Here is a 23588-nt window from a genome sequence, read left to right on the forward strand (position 1 = left end):
ATTTCCCAACTGACGTTCTTCATTTTGGCGTTTCTCGGAAGGTTTCACGAATTTCTGAAACTTGAGATAAAATAAAATAAAATCAGCATCTCCTCGAGGCTAAGCAAGCAGAGATTTTCTCTGACGAAGAAGCGTGCACATTCAACCCACGTTTTCGATTCGCTCCTTTTTCGGTCTAGGGTTTTGGAATCTTCCCTCTCTGAGGAATCTGTGTTTGGTTTTGGGGAAATAGGGTTTGGTATGGCGCCATTTGTATCGAACCGAAGCCACTGCATCGGTTAGGGTTTTTGGGTTTGGGTTAGGTTTTTATCTTCCAGAATTTCAAATGGAGAGGTCGACGACGACGGAGACAGCGACTTCAGCTGCCGAGAGTACGGCGCCTTTGCTCGGCAATTCGACTGCGAATCGAGATGATGATCGGAACCGGCGTCTCTCGCGGAGGCCGAGCTTGCGTGGCGCCGCCCGGTTCCTCCGCCGGGCCAGCAGCCGTCGGATTATGCGGGAGCCGTCGATGCTGGTGCGGGAGACTGCGGCGGAGCAGCTGGAAGAGCGGCAGAGCGACTGGGCGTACTCAAGACCTGTTGTTGTTCTCGATATCGTGTGGAATCTGGCATTCGTCATTGTTGCGGTTGCTGTTCTGGTGATGAGCAGGGATGAGTCGCCGTTGATGCCTCTAAGGCTTTGGATTGTGGGGTATGCTCTGCAGTGCATTCTCCACATGGTCTGCGTTTGTATTGAGTATAGGCGCCGCCAAGTGTCGCCAGAGGAGCAGAGTGGGAACAGGAGTGGAGGGAATTCAGGTTCAGGTAGGAGGCAGGATGTGGAAGAAGCTGGTGAATATGATGATTCTGAGCTGAGTCAGAATGAAGAGAGGACAAGGTATAAGAATTAACGGTTATTTCAATTATCCTTTTTTTATTTCATAAATTCTGCATTTTGTTTAATGTCCACTGGATGATGGATATTGGTACTGAAGAACATTTGAATTGATGGGAGGAAGAGAAGAAACTATAAACTGTTTGTTGTGATTGTGTCGGGGTCTAATTGTCATAATTGTTCCTTTTAAAATGAGTTAGGTTGTATTATAACCTGCATTTATATTGGTTTGAACTTCAAATTCTAATCTGGATTTCAGTTCTGAATGTTGGCTGGTGAACTCATCTTTTTCTACTTCTCTGGTCTCTAGGAGCTATTGGTTAACTTAGGTGCATAAGTAAATTGAATTGCGAACAGATAATTATATAATACCTGGCCTGCATATTTGCATAGTAGACATGGATTTTCATTTCAGACTAGTGGGGCCCATGGATCAGTGATTCGGATGATTGGGTCTGTTGTAGAGTTGTCTCGCAATGGATGTACTCTACATCCACACCTCAAAAATGTTAAGTGTTCACAATAGGAATTGTTAACCTTTCATTTTTCTGCCTACAGATCGACTGTGAAGAATAGAAACACAACAAAGGCCCGCATTCAACGGGAAAGGTCCTAATGCTGGTTGTGGATTGTCCAATCTGGGTGATTTTTGAGGAAATCCTCCATCCACATTTGCACCTAATAGATCAGTGGCCTGGATTAGGTGAACCATTGGTCCCACTTGCCTAAATTGAAAACCCATGTACACTGCATAGAGGTGGGCCATGTACCTCTTGCAAACATTTAATCAAGAAGAAATGACAAAATGCTAATGCTACTTCATATTATTCATAATGAGGAAGTAGTCCTCAGGCTGCATTTATGGTCCTCTCTAGAACCAGCATGTTGGTAGCATGATTGCAATTCAGAGCCCAAAGTGATGGAGATTTCAACTAGATTATTTCTACCTTTTTAAACTACTAGTTGCAAATCAGTCGAGTAGTTCATCCAAATATACTCTTAAGTTCCACTCGAGGAGATTTAGGGCCTGCTCGGATTCATCCTAAATCAGGATTTGTTTAGGGCCTTAACTGGAATAAACCTGCTTGGCTTTTGAGGCAGTGGAAGATGGAAACTGCATTAAGCTGGATACCATTTTTCCTTAAGTCGGTAGAGTTCGCCATATTTGTGGGGAGGACCTCACATCCACTGAAGAAACTAAGAACCCCAAATGGCAACGTGAGACATGTTTTGATGTTCTGATGCATAATGTTTCAATTTTATTTGCACCTTATTTTCAATATTACTTTGGCAACGATTGTGGCTTGTGCTGTTTTGGCAATGCGTTTTGATATGCTTAAATTGATGTCAAGTGCAAGGCATTCAATAATGATTAAGATATAGCTGTAATGGCCATTTGATGCGGACACGGGTGCATTCAAGGTGTACCAACGAAGAAAGCGCCAACCACAAGTGCCGTCCTTGTGGATAGGCGAATATTGAGGAGTTGAAGACCTTTCACATGTGATTGGACATATAGAAGACCCCACTTAGGAAGACACATGTGAAGGAAGATTGGAGAAAGAGGATCGAGCGCCCAAACTTTCCCATACTTATGTTATTTGCACGTTTTTTGACTTAGTTAGCGATCTTTTAGTAATCTTATATCTTTATTTGCTTATCCTAGGGTATTTTAGTAATTTTATGTCTTTATGTGCTTATTTAAGTGGGGTAAAGCCCTAAACACGAATTTCAACTATTGATGAATGAAAAGCAAACCCTTTGGTTGCCTCCTTCCTCTCTTCTCTCTAATGGTGCTTCTTCTCTCCCATTGATCTTCTTCTTCTAATTTCTTCTTGTGCCCCTCCAACTTCCTCAAGGTGATAACTTTCTTTCTTCTATTTTTTTGTTTTGGCTAATTCATCTTCTATCAAAATCTTGAGAACCGATCTAAACCCTAAATCCCCAAATTCTCAAATCCCTAATTCGAGAAACTTCTTGGTTCTTCGGACTAGTGATCTTCATTGATCGATTGGGTGTGACCATGCAAGATCGGGAGGTCTCATCCCTCGCCGGATCCAACCTAAGTAGTAATTGAATTCCATACTCCATGGTTGTAGTGATGGCCTGCTCCATTGCATGTTTCCTTTATGATTTTCTCAGTTATGATGATTATTGTTAGAATTTTAGATCATTTATTCCTTTTATTTCCGCTGTTTAATTATCTCCATGAGCATGCATCATAATTAGGGCTGTCCTGCGTCAAATTTGGTATCAAAGCCTAGGCTTGCATGGTTTTTGTCTAGATCGAGTTATCAAATTAGGGTTTTGATTTTTAGGTTTAACTTAGGAAAGTTTCAGGTTTAGAAAGTTTTCAATTTTAGAAACTTTCCAATTTTAGAAAGTTCCTAATCTGGAAAATTTTCAGATTTGAGTTGTTCCTGTTTCAACTTAATTGTGTCAGTTCATAGTAGTTTTGCATTCATCGCATTCATCTTGAAAGTCATAACACCTAGTAGTCTAGTTAGGTAGAGTTTGGTTCAAGTCTTCATTGTATGCCCACGAGAAGAGGTAGATGTTTCGGACTTCAACCTACCATGAATAACGAGCAATTATCTGAGCAACTTGCTCAATTGATACAAAAGATAACCGCACTATAAGCGGGTCAAAGGAGTGAGATTGACCGCCTTGGGAAACAAATTACCACCAAAATGACTAAGGTGGAGCAACTAGAGGCGTCTCAAAAGGAAAACACCGCAGTAGGGGAAGATGCTCACTCCCAAGAGGAAGGAATCATTGAAGAACGTGCTGCCACACGTGGTGGTAGTGAGGATAGAGATCGTGGTAACGGTCGTGGTGTGGTGCGAGAGGCACGAGCCACATGTGGTCATCAAGACCGTTATGATCCAGATGAGCGTGCGATGAAGAGTGTGAGAGTTGAGGCCCCGAGTTTTGATGGACGCTTGGATCCCAAGGCATTCCTTGACTGGGTTGCTGACATGGACCACTACTTTGAGTGGTATGGCATGTCAGAAAACCGTCAAATGCGGTTTGCTAAGATGAAGCTTGTGGGTCAAGCCAAGCTCTTCTGGACCACAGAGCGTAGGGTAGAGAGAGTTGGTAGAGCCCCTATCACACATTGGTATGAGATGAAAGAGAAGTTGAAGGAGAAGTACCTTCCTCTCTCATACCGTCAGAAGCTCCTTGACCAATGGCAATCCTTACGCCAAGGGTCAATGTCTGCTGTTGACTACATCGCTAAATTTGAAGAGTATGTGATGCGATGTGATATCCGAGAAGACCCTCTAGTAACGCTCTCGCGTTTTAAGACGGGCCTTTGTGCGGATCTTCAGCGCGAGCTTATCACTCGGCCCTTAATGGACTTAGATGAAGCATATCAAGTCGTGCAGGAGTTAGAGCAGTATCTGAAGGCTCCTGTCGTTCGTCGTTTTGAGTCCCGAGACTCCAATACTAGATCTAGTTCCCAAGGAACTAGACCTAATATTGGTAATCAACCTAGGGCACAGGCGACCATTCCGCCTAGGCCTAGGGAGGACAAGGGCAAAGGGGTTCTTGGTGCCGGTCCTAGTAACATGAGCCAAGTGAGGTGCTATGAGTGTGGCAACCTTGGCCACATGTCTAATCAGTGTCCTACGAAGAGCCGTGGGAGAGCCTTAGTTATAGGCGAATCCTACGAGGGTGGAGATGACCAGGGTGATTATGAAGTTGAAGAGTATCACCCTGAAGGAGGACTTACTGATGAAGAAGTGGATGGAGAAGCAACGCTTGCAGTAGTCAGGCGTGTGTTAGCTCAGTATAGAAGTAGTGCTGACTGGCGTCGAAGCACTATCTTCTACACTATTGCCAAGTGTGGTGAAAAGAATTGTAAGGTGATAGTGGACAGTGGAAGTTGTCAGAATGTGATTTCCACTAGCACCTTAGATCGCTTAAAACTGAAATCCACACCTCATCCAGACCCGTATAAAGTTTCTTGAGTTGACAAAACATCCCTACCTGTCACCCAGCAATGTCTAGTCCCTATCGAGTTTGGGTCATACAAAGAGTCCCTGTGGTGTGATGTTTTACCTATGGATGTGGGGCATGTTATCCTAGGTAGACCGTGGCTATTCGATAATGATGTCACGATCTTTGGCCGTTCGAATGCGTGTACTTTTATGTATAGTGGTAAAAAGATCAAACTTAATCCCATGCCACCTGAGAATACACTAGGAAAGAAGAAGGATGAGAAGGCAAGTGAGCCTAGAGAAATGGGGAAATCCAAACCTAAGTCTTTACATATAATCAGCGCAAGAGAGTTTGAAAAAGAGGCTAAGGAGGATTCTATGGTGTATGCCCTTGTGGCTAGAGAAATTACACCTGAGGTTCCATCAGAGTTGCCCTGTGAGGTGATCTCGGTCCTGAAGGAATACAGTGATGTATTTCCTGAAGACTTACCGAATGAGTTGCCACCTATGAGGGACATACAACATGCCATTGATCTTGTCGTAGGGTCTACTCTACCGAACCTTCCTCACCACAGGATGAACCCTGCAGCGCATGCAGAGTTGAAGAAGCAAGTTGATGAGCTTCTGTAAAAGGGTTTCATCTAAGAGAGTATGAGCCCGTGTGCCGTCCCTGCATTGTTGACGCCAAAGAGAGACGACACGTGGCGCATGTGTGTAGACAGCTGTGCCATAAACAAAATTACTGTCAAGTATAGGTTCCCTATACCTAGACTTGATGATATGCTTGAAATGATGGCCAGGTCCACTATATTCTCTAAGATAGACCTCAAGAGTGGATATCACCAAATTCGTATACGCCCAGGAGATGAGTGGAAGACGGCGTTTAAGACGAAAGATGGGCTGTATAAGTGGTTGGTTATGCCCTTCGGCTTGACTAACGCACCCAGTACTTTCATGCGGGTGATGACACAAGCTTTGAGGCCGTTCATGAAAAAATTCCTAGTGGTGTACTTTGACGATATTCTTATTTATAGTACCACTAAGGAATCACACCTTGAACATTTAAAGAAGGTCTGTAGTGTCCTTAGGAAGGAAAAGTTGTACGCTAATCTTAAGAAATGTGCATTCATGTCTAGCCAAGTTGTGTTCTTAGGATTTATAGTGTCATCTGAAGGGATGCGCGCAGACCCTGAAAAAGTCAGGGCCATAGTTGAGTGGCGAACCAAGGAACATTCATGAGGTGCGAAGTTTTCACGGCCTAGCAACTTTTTATCGTCGGTTCATTAGGGGTTTTAGCACGATCATGGCTCCCATTACCGAGTGCATGAAAAAGGGAGAGTTCGTGTGGTCTAAAGCCGCCGTCAAGGCTTTTAAAGAAATTAAGGGCAAGATGGTGGAAGCTCTTGTCATGCGTCTACCTGACTTTTCTAAAGTCTTTGTAGTAGCGTGCGATGCGTCTGGTGTCGGTATAGGTGGAGTGTTGAGTCAAGAAGGACACCCAGTGGCCTATTTCAGTGAGAAACTGAATGAGGCAAAACAAAAATACTCCACTTACGACAAAGAATTTTATGCGGTAGTGCAATCCTTGAGACATTGGCGACACTACCTCCTACCGCAAGAATTCGTTTTGTTTTCTGACCATGAGGCTTTGAGATATTTGCATTCTCAGAAGAAACTCAACCCAAGGCATGCCAAGTGGGTAGCGTTTCTTCAGGAATATTCGTTTGTTTTGAAACACAAGGCCGGGGTTGAAAACAAACCAGCGGATGCCCTTAGTAGGAGAGTGACGTTGCTCAACTCCTTGAGTGTAGAGGTAGTCGGATTTGAGCAACTGAAAGATGAATACCCCATATGTCCTGATTTTGGGGGTACTTACACGTCGCTCTCTAGTGACCAGCATATTATGGGTGGATATGTTCTTAAAGATGGCTTTCTTTGCAAGGGAGACAGACTTTGTATTCCCGTATGTCCCTTCGTGAATTCCTCATCCTGGGAGCTTCATTCGGGAGGGATAGCGCCATTTTGGTCATGATAAGACCATTGCCCTCGTGGAAGATCGTTTATTGGCCAAGCCTCAAGCGAGACGTAGCCAAAGTTTTAGGGCGGTGTCGAATCAACCGGCAAAGCAAAGAAAGCAAAATCCTTGGGTTGTACACGCCATTGCCAGTGCCACATGCTCCGTGGCAGGACATTAGTATGGACTTCGTGCTCGGGCTTCCCAAGACTATAAAAAAGCACGATTCCGTTTTTGTCATTGTGGACCGTTTTTCTAAAATGGCGCATTTCCTCCTATGTTCGAAGACGTCAGATGCATCTCATGTTGCTCGTATCTTTTTTGATGGTGTGGTGCGTCTCCATAGGTTACCTAAAACCATAGTGTCTGATCGTGATGTTCGATTTACTAGCTATTTTTGGAAGACACTGTGGCACATTATGGGAACTCGTTTGCAATTTTCTACTGCTTACCACCCACAAACAGATGGTCAAACTGAAGTGGTAAACCGTAGCCTTGGAAATCTTCTACGTTGTCTAGTGGGTGAACATGTTAAGATTTGGGACCTAATTTTACCAACTGCTGAACTTGCTTATAATGGGTTAGTTAATAGATCTACAGGGTTGAGTCCTTTTGAAATTGTAAGTGGTTATAAACCTAGAATGCCCATAGATCTCTTACCTATGTCTGTTACCCAAAGGTCTTCTGAGTCAGCCGATGCATTCGCACGCCATATTCATGATTTGCATACACATATTAGACAGCGGTTAAATAAGAGCAATGATGATTATAAAGTTTTAGCTGATTCTCATCGTAGAGTGCAAGAATTTCAAGAAGGAGACTATGTAATGGTGCAAATAAGGCCAGAGCGATTCTCTCAAGGATCTGCAAAGAAATTACAATCGCGTAGTGCTGGACCATTCAAGATATTACAAAAGGTTGGGTCCAACGCGTATCGGGTTGACCTTTCATCTGAAATGAGCATTAATCAAACTTTTAATGTGGAAGATCTAGTCCGTGCCCATACTCCCATTGTTGATACATCGTCCCTTTCATGGCTTTTTCTGAGTTTGCTACCCAACCCCTTCCACCCCCTCCTCCACCCATTACCCATAAAGAAGCAATTGAGGAAATCTTGGATGACGAGATAGTATCCACGAGAGATGGGGGTTTCCAAAGGTATCTTGTCAAGTGGAAGAATAAACCATCGTCTGAATCTACGTGGCTGTCGGGCGACGCATTGCAGGGTATTGATCCAGATCTACTTGAGCGCTACAAAAGTTTCAACTCGTCGGGGTCGAGTTTTTCTCACCCGAGGGGAATTGATGCGGACACAGGTGCATTCAAGGTGTACCAACGAAGAAAGCGCCAACCACAAGTGCCGTCCTTGTGGATAGGCGAATATTGAGGAGCTGAAGACCTTTCACATGTGATTGGACATATAGAAGACCCCACTTAGGGAAGACACATGTGAAGGAAGATTGGAGAAAGAGGATCGAGCGCCCAAACTTTCCCATACTTATGTTATTTGCACGTTTTTTGACTTAGTTAGCGGTCTTTTAGTAATCTTATATCTTTATTTGCTTATCCTAGGGGTATTTTAGTAATTTTATGTCTTTATGTGCTTATTTAAGTGGGGTAAAGCCCTAAACACGAATTTCAACTATTGATGAATGAAAAGCAAACCCTTTGGTTGCCTCCTTCCTCTCTTCTCTCTAATGGTGCTTCTTCTCTCCCATTGATCTTCTTCTTCTAATTTCTTCTTGTGCCCCTCCAACTTCCTCAAGGTGATAACTTTCTTTCTTCTATTTTTTTGTTTTGGCTAATTCCTCTTCGATCAAAATCTTGAGAACCGATCTAAACCCTAAATCCCCAAATTCTCAAATCCCTAATTCGAGAAACTTCTTGGTTCTTCGGACTAGTGATCTTCATTGATCGATTGGGTGTGACCATGCAAGATCGGGAGGTCTCATCCCTCGCCGGATCCAACCTAAGTAGTAATTGAATTCCATACTCCATGGTTGTAGTGATGGCCCGCTCCATTGCATGTTTCCTTTATGATTTTCTCAGTTATGATGATTATTGTTAGAATTTTAGATCATTTATTCCTTTTATTTCCGCTGTTTAATTATCTCCATGAGCATGCATCATAATTAGGGCTGTCCTGCGTCAAATTTGGTATCAAAGCCTAAATGAATGCATTGTATTGGCCCGCAAGGCCATTACGGGCCATCTTTTCCTTAACTGCTGTTAAAGCCCCATAACGCCTAATGGTTCCCACTGTTACTGTTACGTAACAGACGTTATGTAACCATTTTTGAATACCTTGATTAAGTGGGAGGTACCAACCCTATTTATAATACTTGCCTAACTTACTGTATTTGCTCACCATCATTCTTGTGCCAGTGTTGCAAAGCATCTGGAGTCTGCAAATACAATGTTTTCATTCATATGGTGGATCATTGGATTCTATTGGGTATCTGCTGGTGGCCAAACTTTGACCCGTGATGCACCTCAGCTTTACTGGTATATGCAACTTACTCTTGTTGTGGTTTGGGCTTGAAGCACATGCTCACACTTGATACTTATTAACTAATACCTCCATGCTTTTGTTTTGCAGGCTCTGTATAGTTTTTCTGGCATTTGACGTGTTCTTTGTTGTTTTTTGTGTTGCTCTGGCCTGTGTCATTGGTATTGCTGTTTGCTGCTGTCTTCCATGCATCATTGCAATTTTATATGCAGTGGCAGACCAGGTATGGCTTTTGTGATGTGGTGTCTGCTTTTTGGAAATTATCTTGATATGCTTGAAATTTCACATTTTATAGAAATGGCATTTATCTAGACTACAAAACTAATTCCATAGCCACTAACCAAGTGTGTGTCGTAATGGACCGAATCAAATAGAAATGATACACAAAAGCTTACAACTTATGAGTTACGATACTTTAACATGAATGCTCATAGACAACTAGTATCGAAGTTTACATAATGCAGAACTCCACATTTTATATATCGTTGGCTAGAGGATGTATATTCATTATTCTCAGCTTCCATTAAAAAGCTGAAAATTCTCCATGCCAAAGAGCTTTTATATTGATAATTTGATTTCTACTAGGCCCTTGCTTCAAACTACTGGGGTCTTGGTTCTGCTTCTCCATTTGTGTGTTTCCCATTGAGTTACAGTCAACATACGTGTTTGTTTCTTTAGTAGAGCAGAGGATTGGCAGTTATGTGAGGGCACTCTAATTATTACAATACAATTCACTGGAGTTCGTTTACACTGTCCAACTTTTCCAATTGACACTTCCACAAATTATTTAGTAGTACTCAACTACAGCACTAGAATGAGAAACACTTCCCGTCTTTTTGTTGCTCCAGTGATTTAAAGTGGGGCAAACAAGAGTCGTCGTAAAGAAAGTTATAAGAATTTTTGGGACTGGACTGTTCAGAAGGCAAACAGATGCCACAAACAATCTGAATTGGTGCCAATGACAGCTGGAACTTCATGTTTGACTTTCTAACCTTTGCACGGCAGTGTATTTCCTTTACGAAATTTGCCATTAAATGAAGTTATTTTCAGTGTTCGAAATATCAGTATTGCATTCTTGGGATACAAATATGCGTCGATCATCGCACGGGATATATCGTTTGTATTGGGTAATTTATTGCACTTTTCTGGGAATCATAGGAAAACATTGGGAGAATTGTTGAAATTTTCAATGAAACTTAGTGATTATTAAAAAAAGACCTTAATACACACTTTTAAGTCATTACATCTCAAAAAAGAAATACATATGGTAGGTTTTGTTTGTATAGGGTCCTAAGCTATGTGCTATCTGATTGAACTACTGTAGCTATATTCAAAATTGAATGCATAACATTTAGAGTGTATGTGTTGATCATTTCATTAAACACTCGTAAATACTTTGAAATTAGTCTCGACTGACAGTCGGTTGAGGGGAAATTTTGAAAAAAAATAATAATAATATTTTGATAAATTTTCTCAATTTTAATTAAAAATGATTTCTATTTTATGAAACTTGATGAGGACTTAACAAATCAGTAAATCAGCCCTCATACATGCTTGATTTCATGTTTGGACTGCAACACTGCAAGCAATTTGGGATAAATTGGGAAAATTTTGAATTTTCTCCAAATCCAACCACCTACACTCACATTTCGTAATTAGAGTGTATGTGATGATCATTTCATGAAATGCTCCCAAATACTTTAAAATTAGTCTCAATTGACAACCGGTTGTAGGAAAATTTCGAGAAAAAACATGGAGAACATGAAGAACTAATGGATATGGAAATCAAAGCTCCAACTCCATGTTTTTTCATGCAAAACACGAAGAACCAATGAATTTGTAACCATTCGATACTGATTTAACATAATTTTAACAAAAAAAAAGGATCGGAAATTGAAAATGCTCACCGGATCGAACATGTGGGATATATCGGCACCACCTGTGTGTTTTGTATCACATAGGTAGGATACAAGATATATCGTGGGATATATTGGCCGATATCGTTGATATTTAAAACATTGTTTATTTTTACAAAATAACCTTTTGTCAGTATTATTTTATCGTATAATTTATGGGATTAAGGATATGGTTGTAATTTTGTTGTATAGCTTTAGAAGGATTTGGGTTTAATTGTTGAAGGTAATTTCCTATTTTCTCAAGGGTTTCTCTTGATTAAGAGTATTCCTAATTTTGTTTGTAGTATATTTCCTTGTTTAAATGTTAGGCTCTTTCCTGATATATTCAGGTGTTAGGGGTTGGTTTTTTAATAAGGCATAGGGTGTGTTTGAAATTGGGATGTTGTCATCGAGACTTTTTGGACATGATTGGATTATGCTCGTTTCTAAATGCTGTTTATAGAAGCTAATTTTTCGTTGTAAATCCCGTTCGCGTGGGACTTGATGGAGAAGTCCGTTTTACTCTCTTGCAAAGGAAGGCTTCTGATGGATGTTATTTGATACTTGGAAAAAGTGTGATGGTTGACATGTAGGCACTAAAAAATTCTAAGTGTGGCATACAAATTAAAACTGTTCCCTATGTATATATACATATACATAGATATACACACACACACACACACACACACACACACACACACACACACATATATATATATATATATATATATATATATATATATATATATATATAAACTGGGTATCATGCTTTATATAAGATTTTTTTTTTTTTTTGCCACGTATGCAATTTGTAAGTGCTTAAATATCAGTCAACACGTGCCAGACTGAATGCCTTCTCTTTCTCGTGCAAGCGGGCAAGCTTGTCTTGCCTCCTTTGATAGTTTACCACCATTTAAAAATGGCCGTGACTCATCTTCATCACTTGTGCCAGTCATATATTGCTCATGCACTGGTATCCAGACCAACAGAATTGTGCATCTCAAAACTCACAGTAAGCTACCAATCCTATCCATTCAATTGATGGTTAAAAGTAAAATAATGAGATAATCCAAGGACCAAATCAGATCGATTACTAACATCTGCTTAGTGTACATTTTGGGTTATGCTCCCCCTACAGTTGGGTTAGCGATTTGGATGGTCTGGATGCAGTACAACTATAGCACGTGAATGATGGAAGGGAAATTACCAAATTTTAAATTGTTATGAACTATCATAGGAGTGTTGACTCCAATGGAAGTTCCCTGCTATTTTGAAGATGGTGATGAGTCATCGTCCTCATATGTGGCACTCATGTGTGCTGTTCTAACCACCAAACTGTGGAGTACAGATGTAACATATGTTGAAAATCAAACAGATCAACCATTCTTAACCATCCAAGTGATGGTTGTCTAATGGATGGTTGAAGTTAAAGTACTGAGTGGTTCAAAATCAAGGGTAAAATAGGATGGATGCTATCATCTGCTCAGTATAAATTTTTTTTTTTTGGCTATGCTCCATATGTGTTGGATCAGCGATTTGGACGGTCTGGATTGTCGTAAAAGTTTGCCATCTGTGCCATGAAAAATGCAAAACAAATTAAAATGGTGGTTAATTATCATAGGGGTCTAGTCCAAATATACACGTAGATGGAGGTCCTAGCAACACACTCAACCATTTCCACTAACTTTGCTTGTACACATGCCAATGTGGCACATCTGTACATCCGACTATGCATAAGGTGGGCCACCCATGTATAAAAAATAAATAGAGCATTTTGAAGAAAAATAAAAACTAATCTGAAAAATTCAGGCCAATGAACTCATCAGGTGGCTGGCCCTTGTCCGGAAATGCATTATGTGTGGTCAAATCCTCTAACAAAAAGAGTTATACATATGGTCAATCCCCTGCCACACGCACTTCACAGTTTACTGGCAATCGGGTGCACATTTGATGGGTTGATAAGGTGGACTCTTTGTATTACATTTGACTTTTTATAAAATGGTCTTTTAGACATTGACATCCAGACAACAACAGCATCATCATCTTCATCCAAGCCTTATCCCCCAATTAATCAGGGATCCGGACAACATTATAAAGGGGAAAAAAGGAAAAATAAAAGAAAAGTAGACAATGTCATCTAAACAACGTTTCCAGATAAAATTAGGGCCTGTTTGGTAGATGCCTGAAAATGAATTCATCTCATTTTAGTTAATAGTAATTATATATTAGAGTGTTCTTCTTGGCGGTTTTTCTAATAAAAAGTTTCGTTACTGTACAAAAAATGTATCAGAGTTCATTTGGTTATCAATATTATTTTTTAATCTTTACCACAAAAGAAATATGATCTCTAATACAGTTTATATTTTTTTAATTTTTATAGATATCTCTAATACATAGTTACTAACTAACTATTAACTAAAGAGAGATGAACCCATCTACCAAATAGGTCCTTAGTTTTCACAAATTGCAATGCAACAACTGCATTTCCATATAATGGAGTTTTCACAAAGTAATTTCCTCACTCATCCAAGGGCCAATAGTGTATGGTCCCTTAGTTTCTATGCGAAACCTTTGTAGCTGACAAATTTCTACTGCATCAAAATTTCTCCCAAGAGGAAAGTTAACCCAATTGTAGATTTTCTGCCACATGGGCACCTAAATTATTTCTGTATGGGTATTTGCCGTAATGTCAGCTAAGTTTGGTGCAATACCTTTTTAATTGACTATTTGATTAACAGCCTCACATGTGGCTATCTTGGTTTGCTAACCATGCTTTGTATATCTGCATATACTCCTAAGTATACGAGATAACCCACGGGCTGTTGGTAATGAGAGGCATCATGGATGCCCCTTCAAACTTTGTACTCATTAGTTTTTATTCCACTCTTGCAATGTAGCCTAACTTTTATAATATCTAAAGATGTAGAGTATGCTTAGCTGAAGATAAGGAGAGGTGATAGTGGATTACTACAAAAAGTGGAAGAGGAAGGGGATCTGTAGAATGCTGCACATATTCACATGACATCTCAATTCTTTGATGATACATGGTTGCCTGGGATGCTTCAGGGTTCCTTAGAGGTGTTCTAAGGCTTTTGCAAGGAGTCTTTGGCCTTTAAGTGAACCAAGGGATGTTATGGTGGAGGGAATCGTAATGCCTCGTATTTTCCAGTGCCTTTTCGAGCGAATGTGTGCGATGTTTGGTGTAATACCTGTAGCTCGATCTTACTTGAACCGTACGCCTCCGATACCTTTTCGAGGGTCGTCCGATGTTTTCGGCATGACCCGAATTGAGCATGCAAGTACGCACCAAAGGGAACAAAATCTCAAGAGCCGAGACCTACGTTAGCGTGACCTCACCATTGTTACGAATCCAATGGTATCCCTGATGCGTTGAGGCGTGCACACGAATCTGAGTTGTCACAAGAAGAACTGTTAACGTTAATGTGCGTAAGGAGCATTTAACCCCTAAATAATGTCATAATTTCACATTTTCTCTAGAAAATTCTTAAGTTAATAAAGTCTCTTAATTAAGACCTAATGGTGCCATAACATAAGCCTAACATAACTTATCATTATTAATCTTTAATAAATGTGGGGGCTACTTTTCTATAAACGTCAATGCTTCTCCTTAAAATAAGGAGAGAAAGCCACCTTACATTTTTTAAAAATTAATTATGTCTTGATAAAGTATACTTAAGAGACTTAATCCATAAATTAGATGGTGTAAGATGACTTTATTTTGTTAAAGTGGTAGGAACCAAAAGTCAACAAAATCCCTTAAAATAAGGAGAAGTCATTAACATACAATTTATAGAAACACTTAGGCCTAATTTAAGTATTATTAAGGCTAAATGAGATTAATTAGTTCAAAAAAATACTTTTATTAAGGCTAATAAAGTGCATATATCAAAGTCAACTTTCATTTCGTATATTTAAGGAGGACCAAGTATTTTGTTTTCTACCTTTTTTTTTTTATATATATAGAAAAGTATCTTGTGTGTTGTTAAGCCCCTTAAACATTGAATAGATGGGACAAATAACCCTTGAATCAAGGTGATGCTTCTACTTATGTCCTAATTTAGAAACTTGTCCCTAATTATCCTTTAATTTATAAATAGTCATTCCTTAACCCAAATTTAAATACTTAACGTGCCCAAATCCCAACCATCATTTGAGAGAGAGAGAGAGAGAGAGAGAGAGAGAGAGAGGACCATCTATCAAGGAGATCCATGCCATTTAATCCCCATATTGAGGTGAGTACACCGCCCATCCACTTTCCCTTTTGTTTATTTTTAATGATGTTGGTATTGGTGTACACGAGTCGAGCTTGGCACAGCTCGACTTGGCTTGGCCGCTAGCTGACCTTAGCTCGAACTCGGCTCGGTCCTCGAGCCTGACTGGCTAGCTTGGCTTGGTTCGGTTCGATCAGTAGCTCGGGCCAGTTCGAGCCGAGTTCGCCTGTGCAACATTTTCACAAATACATGGACTGCACCTTCAAATTCTCACTATATGTAAAACACCAACAACGATTCTACAGATATTTCATCAAACACCTTGTAGGCACCATCAAAATCAAGAAAAAAAGGGTATTTGTTTGATGAAACATACCTTCCTTGCCACCAATTGACACTTCGTTGAGTCATTTCATCAAACACTTGGTGAGCAACATCAATATCAAAGTAATCGAGTCACTGAATTGGTTCGATCTGAGCTCGATTCGAGTTGGGTTCGATCTGAGTTGAGTTGAGCTCGGGCAAGCTCGAACTCGGTTCGAAATTTTTTCGAGCTAAAAAAACCAACTTGACTTGGCTTGAACTCAGTTTCGAACCGAGTCGAATTGAGCTTTTTCGAGTCGAGTCGAGCGAGCTCACCAAGCTAACTCGGTTCGTGTACAGCCCTAGATGTGGGACCCATTGACCATGGGCCCTACCATGGTTCTTATATGCAATTTGGACCAATCTTGTTGTCTCGTGCAGTAGATAACATTGATACCTTGGTTGGATGGTTTAGATTGTGTGACCTACAGTAATCCAATTGGTTCCAAATTTTGGGAGATGGTATTAGACTTGATGGATTATGTGTGTACCAAATTTGGAGCCAATCCGATCGGTCTAACCACTTCATCCGATCAATGCAATCTGGACCAAGTTTGTTGTCCAGTGCAGTGGACATCATTGATGCCTTGATTGGATGGTCCAAATTTTGAGATGGTACTAGACTTGATGGATTACGTGTGTACCAAATTTGGAGCCAATCTGATCGGTCTAACCACTTCATCCGATTGATGCAATTCAGACCGAGTTTGTTGTCCAGTGCAGTGGACATCACTGATACCTTGATCGGATGGTCCAAATTTTGTGATGAACAAATATCCAATTGGTCCAAAATTTGGTGGGATGATACTATACTTGATGAAGCATGTGTGTACCAAATTTAGGGCCAATCCAATAGTTCTAATTACTTCATCTGATCGATGCAATCCAGACTATGTTTGCTATCCAGTGCAATAGACAACACTGATACCCTGATTGGATGGTCCTGATTGTGTGGCCTACAATTATCCAATTAGTCCCAAATTTTACAAGATGATAATAGACTTTATGGATCACGTGTGTACCAATTATGGGGCCAATCCGATCGATCTAACCACTTCATTCTGATCAATGCAATCCGAACCAAGTTTGCCGTCCAGTGCAGTAAACAACACCTATACATTGATTGGATGATCTAGATTGTACGACCACAAATATCCAAATTGGTCCCAAATTTTGAGTGATGATACTATATTTGATGAAGCACATGTGTACCAATTTTGGAGCCAGTCTGATCGGTGTAACCACTTCATCCGATCGATGCAATCTAGACCAGGTTTGTTGTCATGGGCTGTGCATACAGTAAGATGGCCTTGGATCTCCTCTAGGGATTGGATAGTTTGGATCTCCTTGATGGATAGTCCACCATCACTCTCTCTCTCTCTAGCAAATGGTGGCTGGAAAGTGCCTAAATTTGGGTTAGGAAATGACTATTTATATACGATAGCATAATTATATATATGTTTTTAGATTAAGACATAGGTGGAAGCATTATCTTAATTTAAGGGTGATTTGTCCAACCTAGCAAATGTTCAATGAGCTTAATGACACACTAATTATACACGAGATGCTCTTCTAGAAAATAAAGGGGACAAAATACTTGACCCTCCTTAAATATAAGAAATGAAAGTTGACTTTGGTGCATGCACTTTATTAGCCTTACTATAAGCTTTGTTTTGGGCTAATTAATCTAACTTATATGGCCTTAATGATACTTAGATTAGGCCTACGTATTTATAGAAATGGTGTGTTGGCAAATTTTCCTTATTTTAAAGGATTTTGTTGACTTTTGGTTCATACTACTTTATTAAGCAAAATAAAGCAATATTTTCACCATCTAACATATGGATTAAGGCTCTTAAGTAGGGTTTATTAAGACTTAATCAATTTCTAGAAGATGTGAGGTGGCTTTCTCTCCTTATTTTAAGGAGAAGCATTGACTTTTATGGAAAAGTAGCCTTTATTTTTATTAAAGTTTTATAATGATAGGTTAAGCTAAGCTTAGGGTCATGCTATGGCATAATTAAGACTTAATTAAGGGGCTTTATTAGCTTAGCGATTTTCTAAAGAAAAGTGAATTTATGGCACTATTTATGTGTTTTAAGGCTCATTACGCACATGAACGTTGACAGTTCTGCTCATGGTAACTGGGGTTCGGGTGTACATCTCGACGTACGGGGGGTACTGTTGGGTTTGTAGTGACGACGCAGTCATGTTGACATAGGTCTGGGGTTCTCACGGTTCCGTTCTCTCTGGCGCGTACTTGTGCGCTCGATTTGGGTCATGCCGGAAACGTCGGACAACCCACAAAAGGTATCAGAGGTGTACGGTTCTAGTATGATTGGGTTACGGGTATTACACCAGACATCATGCACATGTTCTTGGAAGGGCACTGTAAAATTCGGGTGGTTACAGGAATAGTAGATCATAATATGTTTTGGTTGACTTGGAAGGTGGATGGAACGCAAGAAAGAAAAGTTTCAAATTTAGTAACTTGGTCTTCCTTTAGGGTCGTAACCCATTACTTGATTTCTTGGTATCTGATCATAGAGAGTTGGAACAAAATCTTACTCGAAAATGACATTAGGAGTTGCATTACTTTTACATGAGTCCGCCTTTAATAACTTCCCTATTAAATATGGGTGGTGTAAAGCGACTTCTTCTTGTTTTTTTTTTTTTTTTTTTTCCCAGATCACTGAAGTTGTTCAAATTAGATCTTCTCACTGTGCTTGGTGGTGCAAAGTGACTTATTCTTCTTGAATTGGCAGTCTTTTAGAGAGGAAATTTGCTATGCCCCAAGAGACAAATCAGGCATCAAATGTTTGGTAGGATAGATGATGTGGTGAGAGGCCTCTTAGTTCAGCTTTCCCATGGCTTTATTGTGTGGTGAGGAGAAGTCCCTCATAGCTCAATGTAGCTCGAGGGTGGGTGAACAAACAGTGTCGTATGTTACATTTAGAAGGGACCTACTCGGTGTTGTCAATCGCTTGAGCACTTATGCGATGCCATTTTGGGAGCATATACTGCATATGCCATAGTGGCATGGAAGTTTTATGACCGTTGGGCATTATGCGGTCACATACAAAAGTATGCAAAAGTGTATGTCATAAGTATGTGATCATGTGATGGCATATGCAATAATGCGAATATATATATATATATATATATAGAGAGAGAGAGAGAGAGAGAGAGAGAGAGAGAGAGAGAGAGGTGATGTGGGCCCAAAATCTGAACGGTCCATGTGTCGCAACACCCCGTGAAACCCCTAGGACCCAATCTTTACTCTGATCCAAAGCTTTGGTGGGCCATGGCAAAAGAAAACAGTTTCCTCCCTTGATTTGCATCTCTCTTTGCTATGGCCTTTCAGAGTTTTGGATCAGGGTGAAAATTGGTCCCTGGGAGTTTCACGGGGTACTGCATCACGTGGAACATTCGGATTTTGGGCCCATGACATGTGTGCAAATGTGCACAGGTGAGCATGGCTCTCTCTCTCTCTCTCTCTCTCTCTCTCTCTCTCTCTCTCTCTCTCAATGGACCTGCTGGATGAGGAAATCAATATCTTAGGATGATGGAAATGCTTCACAATTAATGAAAATTTCCCTTTGATAGGAATAGATGGATTTGGAATCCGAGCAAAACCAGAGCTTTTATGGTGGATCATTTATATTGGACGATTCAAGACCCGCAATTACCGCAAACCAAAGATCCTATTAGGAAAATTTGGAGATATCCAGGATCCTCGCGGGTTGGTGGTGTTTGGTTGGCTTGTAGGAAAGAATAAAATCCTCATCCTCTCTTTTCCCTTTTTGCCTTCTTTTAAATAAAATTTCCAGTTACCCTTCACCCGAAAAAAAAGAAAAGAAAAGAAAAGTGGTAATGGAAGGTTGGGAAGAACATGAGGAACTTTCATTGGGAGGGAAGAGGAACAAGGAAAGAGTCATCTACTTGATGCGGAGATGCTGAAAAAAAAATTGAAAACATGTAGGGGATTGGTTATCAGAATATTAGGGGAAAAAATTGGCCCCTTGTGGTGGTTGTGGTTTGGAAGTGAACTAGAGGTGATGTGGATTAATCTCGAACAACTAATTGTTTGGATGGAATCAATAATGCAAAATATGGACTGTTTCTGAAGGATTAAGAATCTTCACATCTTCATCCAAGAATCTAGTGGCTTAAGCTGATATCATAAAGTAGATAAGATGTAGGCAATTCCTAAAGACTCCAAAAGTTGGTAGCAAGACCAAATATTTTGTTCAATCATGTAGAACGAGAAGCTAATGAGATTGCCAACTCTCTGGGACAAGGTGTGAACTGTGAAGTGATTGCCTCTTTGATTTCCTCTCTTGTGCCTTCATTCTAGTAAGGTGCTGTCTTACTTGTGAAGGTGTGCTTTGTTGGGACTCTCATCATTGGTGCAAGCATTACCATGGTATTCCACGAGGGTTATGTAATGGCTGTAACGGTAAAATGGCCCGTAACAGTCCCATAATGGGCCTTTATGGCGCCTAAACATTTTTTCCCCAGAAAAGGCCATAACAGCCATTATGGCCTATATTGTAACGGTAACAGCGCTGACCGTTACAGCTACCATTACTGTTATGGAATACATTGAACATTTTCCATAATGTTTCTGTTTGGAGGACCGGTTGGTTTTCATATGCTTCCTAGTTATGTTAACATATTATCTTTCTTATTCATTTCCACTTAAACTGAGAGAAATTTTATAGGATGGCTATAAGACCAGCCATGCCTTTTGGAATAGAACGTTGGGCAGTTAAGGAACAAGATGCCCATAGGATGAGTGTGGCTGAAATGAGGATGTTGAGATGGATGAGTGGCAGCATAAGGATGGAATCAGAGATGAGTGCATTCAAGAACAATTAGGAGTAGCACTAATAGGTAACAAGATGAGCGAAAGTAGACTTAGATGGTTTGGTCATGTGCAATAGAGACCAAGAACTGCGCCGGTTAGGAGTAAGATGGTACAAGTTGAAGGCTTTAAAAGGGCAAGGGGAAGGCTGAAAAGGACTTGGGTGGTGGTAGTAAGAAAAAACTTGAGGACCTATAGTCTAACTGAAGTTGTGGGCCTCGATAGAGTGAAATAGTGGAAAAAGATTCCCTGTACCCAGTCCTAGTTGGGATAAGACTTATAATGATGATGATGATGATCTTTCTTATTTATTTATCTATTTTGCATAGACAACTCTATTTCATTGAGAAAGAAAGGAATACAGAAATTGCAGTAGAGGAATCTGTCCCAAGTAATGAAAGGATTCACAACACCATCTTTAGCACCAGTCTTAGCACAGGCATTAGCAAAGCTTCACTAGATATGAACGAGAACGCAGTCTTTAACCTCAAACCTAGGTCTGTGACTTTTCCACAATGGGCTCCGATGTCCATGGTTCCGCTGAATGTCTGTTAAACATCCAGTCTCGACATTTTGAGTATTAACATAGCATCTCGGCCACTTGCTGAAAATGCAACCAGGGTCTTTATTATCTGATTCGTTAACGTGGCCATTATTGTGTCAAAAAATTATCAGTTTAGCGTTTTGTTTAAGCAAACCATGTCGCCTGAGAAGCAGATGCATATAGGCTGGTACTAAATGCTGCATTCGTTATTCATTGGCTTTAAGTAGCTGTTGCATAATTGTTCATATCATGTGTGCATCCATTTGAAGTTCTATCAATATAATTTGATGAGTTGATCCTATTTCATTTCCTGTCTGTTCCATCTCTTTAGTTCACTGCAAGTAAAACAGGAACAATTACATTAGTTTTAGGTGCCTAATAGAGTGCAGACAAAACGTTCTTCTGTTTGGGTCACCCTTCTTTCTGAAAAAGCAGGAAGGAGCATCCGATGAAGATATACGCCAGCTTCCAAAATACAAATTCAGAAAGGTTGCTGATTGTGAGAAACTTGGTGAGATATCAGGACCTTCTGGTGGAATAATGACAGAGTGCCGAACTGAAATGCCCATCGAACACGTTCTTTCTGCAGAGGATGCTGTAAGTTGTTCAACTCAAATTTCGCTATCTTGGAATTCCATGTGATAGTCATGAGAATTACTTGTGGAGACTACGCTGCTCTTCGTTCATTCATGGTCTGCATAGATCATCCTCTCAGTATCTGTATCTAAAGCAGACGCTTGTCATACTTGTAGGAATGTTGCATCTGCCTTTCTGCTTATGAAGATGGGGTTGAGCTGCGAGAGCTTCCATGCACCCATCATTTTCACTGTGCCTGCATAGACAAGTGGCTATACATCAATGCTACTTGCCCGCTCTGCAAGTATAACATCATAAAGAGTGCCAGCCATGGCAGGGAAGATGTGTAATGGGCAGTTCTTCTGTCCTGCACCCGTAACAGTTCTTCTGACGCTATGTACTTGTGCATGCATGTGTGGGCATCCATCAGCTCATGGTGTGCCGATATGCTTGCAGCTCTTATAGGTCTCCTGTAACTCATGTTTGCATGCGTTTGTGTCGTGTGCACTGATACAGGTATGAGGTAGTAGTGTCTATGTGTATGTGTTATTTGTTTGTATACATGCATACGTGTAAGTGGATTTTCTAGGGAACTGGTCATCACATGTTCTGAATTAGGCTGCCTTAACTGTACGAGGATTGGAGAGTGTTTGTGCCGGTTTTAATCTTCAAATCCCAGTTGTATGCTTTCAGTCTCTCTTTTTTATTTTTTGTTTATAGTTGGCTTGAGCATTGATGTGATAATTTACACTTAAAATCATAATTCAAAAACCTGAAAACACCACTTGATGTTCTGCTGGCTTGGGTTAACCCAAAGACTCAGACTGGAATCACGAAATTTAGTTTGATAATATGTTTGCAATAGTATGCCTAGTAAGAAATGGATTACTCTATAGCAAAAACAGTGACTGGCAGCGTAGTAGTAATGTGCCTGTGTTGCTCGATAATTCAGGTGTTCAAATATTGTCTAAAATCTATTCACTCAACGAGTCCTCTAATGCGAGTTTCTCAGTGAGTCGGCTTGAAATCTTGTTGAGTTGACTTAGCTGAGTTTTGAGTCGAGGCGGACGTGTGCTGCAGATGCGACATGATGGGGCTTGAGGCTGGGGCCGGTGATCTGTTGGGCTATCATGTGATGGTAATTCTCGGTGTTGGGGAATCCGAACTACTACATTTTGCTCTCTCAGATTAGATCCTGATCATTGCAGATAAGCCTCTCTACAGTGTTATGTTCTCAGTGATTAATGGGATGAGTTCAGTGGTGTTTGAGTAATGGAGAGAGGCTTTAGATAAGATTCAGTCATTGATCGGATTATCCTGGCTTTTTGGGTGTGCCGCTGTTGGACGTTCATCGTTATTCAAGACTCCTGATAAGCATTGGCATATCATCATCTATCATACATGTGGCAGATGCTCGGCTTTTGCCATACTCGTGTGCAAATCCATCATGCATGTGGCAGATGGCATTCTTGAATTCATACTGCTCGTGTTGTGGACTCTACTGGATTGAACAAAGCCCATAAGTTACAATGATTGGATGATCCTAACTCCGTGATCAAACGCTGGCCATTTTTATTTATATCAACCCATTTTGAAGGCTAGTGATCAATTGTATGCGACCGCTGGAAGATACTTGCCATCCAATGGTTCTCTTTTTTTTTTCTTTTCTTAACCATCCATCTGCAACCCACCCATGAAATTACTAGGAGTGTACAAAGCGCTGAAAATTTAGGGCATCTCCGTAAACAGGTGGGTCCCCATCAGATCA

At 40.5% G+C, this 23588-nt stretch overlaps 1 protein-coding gene across 1 annotated transcript; it reads left to right on the top strand.

Annotated features, from left to right (window-relative positions):
• Nucleotides 1-4: 4 nt before the first annotated feature.
• Nucleotides 5-22519, top strand: LOC131248533 (E3 ubiquitin-protein ligase At1g12760-like). Its single transcript, XM_058248855.1, has 5 exons — nt 5-879; nt 9220-9339; nt 9434-9566; nt 21680-21841; nt 21997-22519. Exons 1-5 carry the CDS (start codon nt 326-328, stop codon nt 22168-22170), a joined length of 1143 nt encoding a protein of 380 aa, XP_058104838.1. The 5' UTR covers nt 5-325; the 3' UTR covers nt 22171-22519.
• Nucleotides 22520-23588: the final 1069 nt, after the last annotated feature.

This window comes from Magnolia sinica, chromosome 6, assembly GCF_029962835.1.
Source record: "Magnolia sinica isolate HGM2019 chromosome 6, MsV1, whole genome shotgun sequence".
In the NCBI taxonomy this organism is placed as follows: Eukaryota; Viridiplantae; Streptophyta; class Magnoliopsida; order Magnoliales; family Magnoliaceae; genus Magnolia; species Magnolia sinica.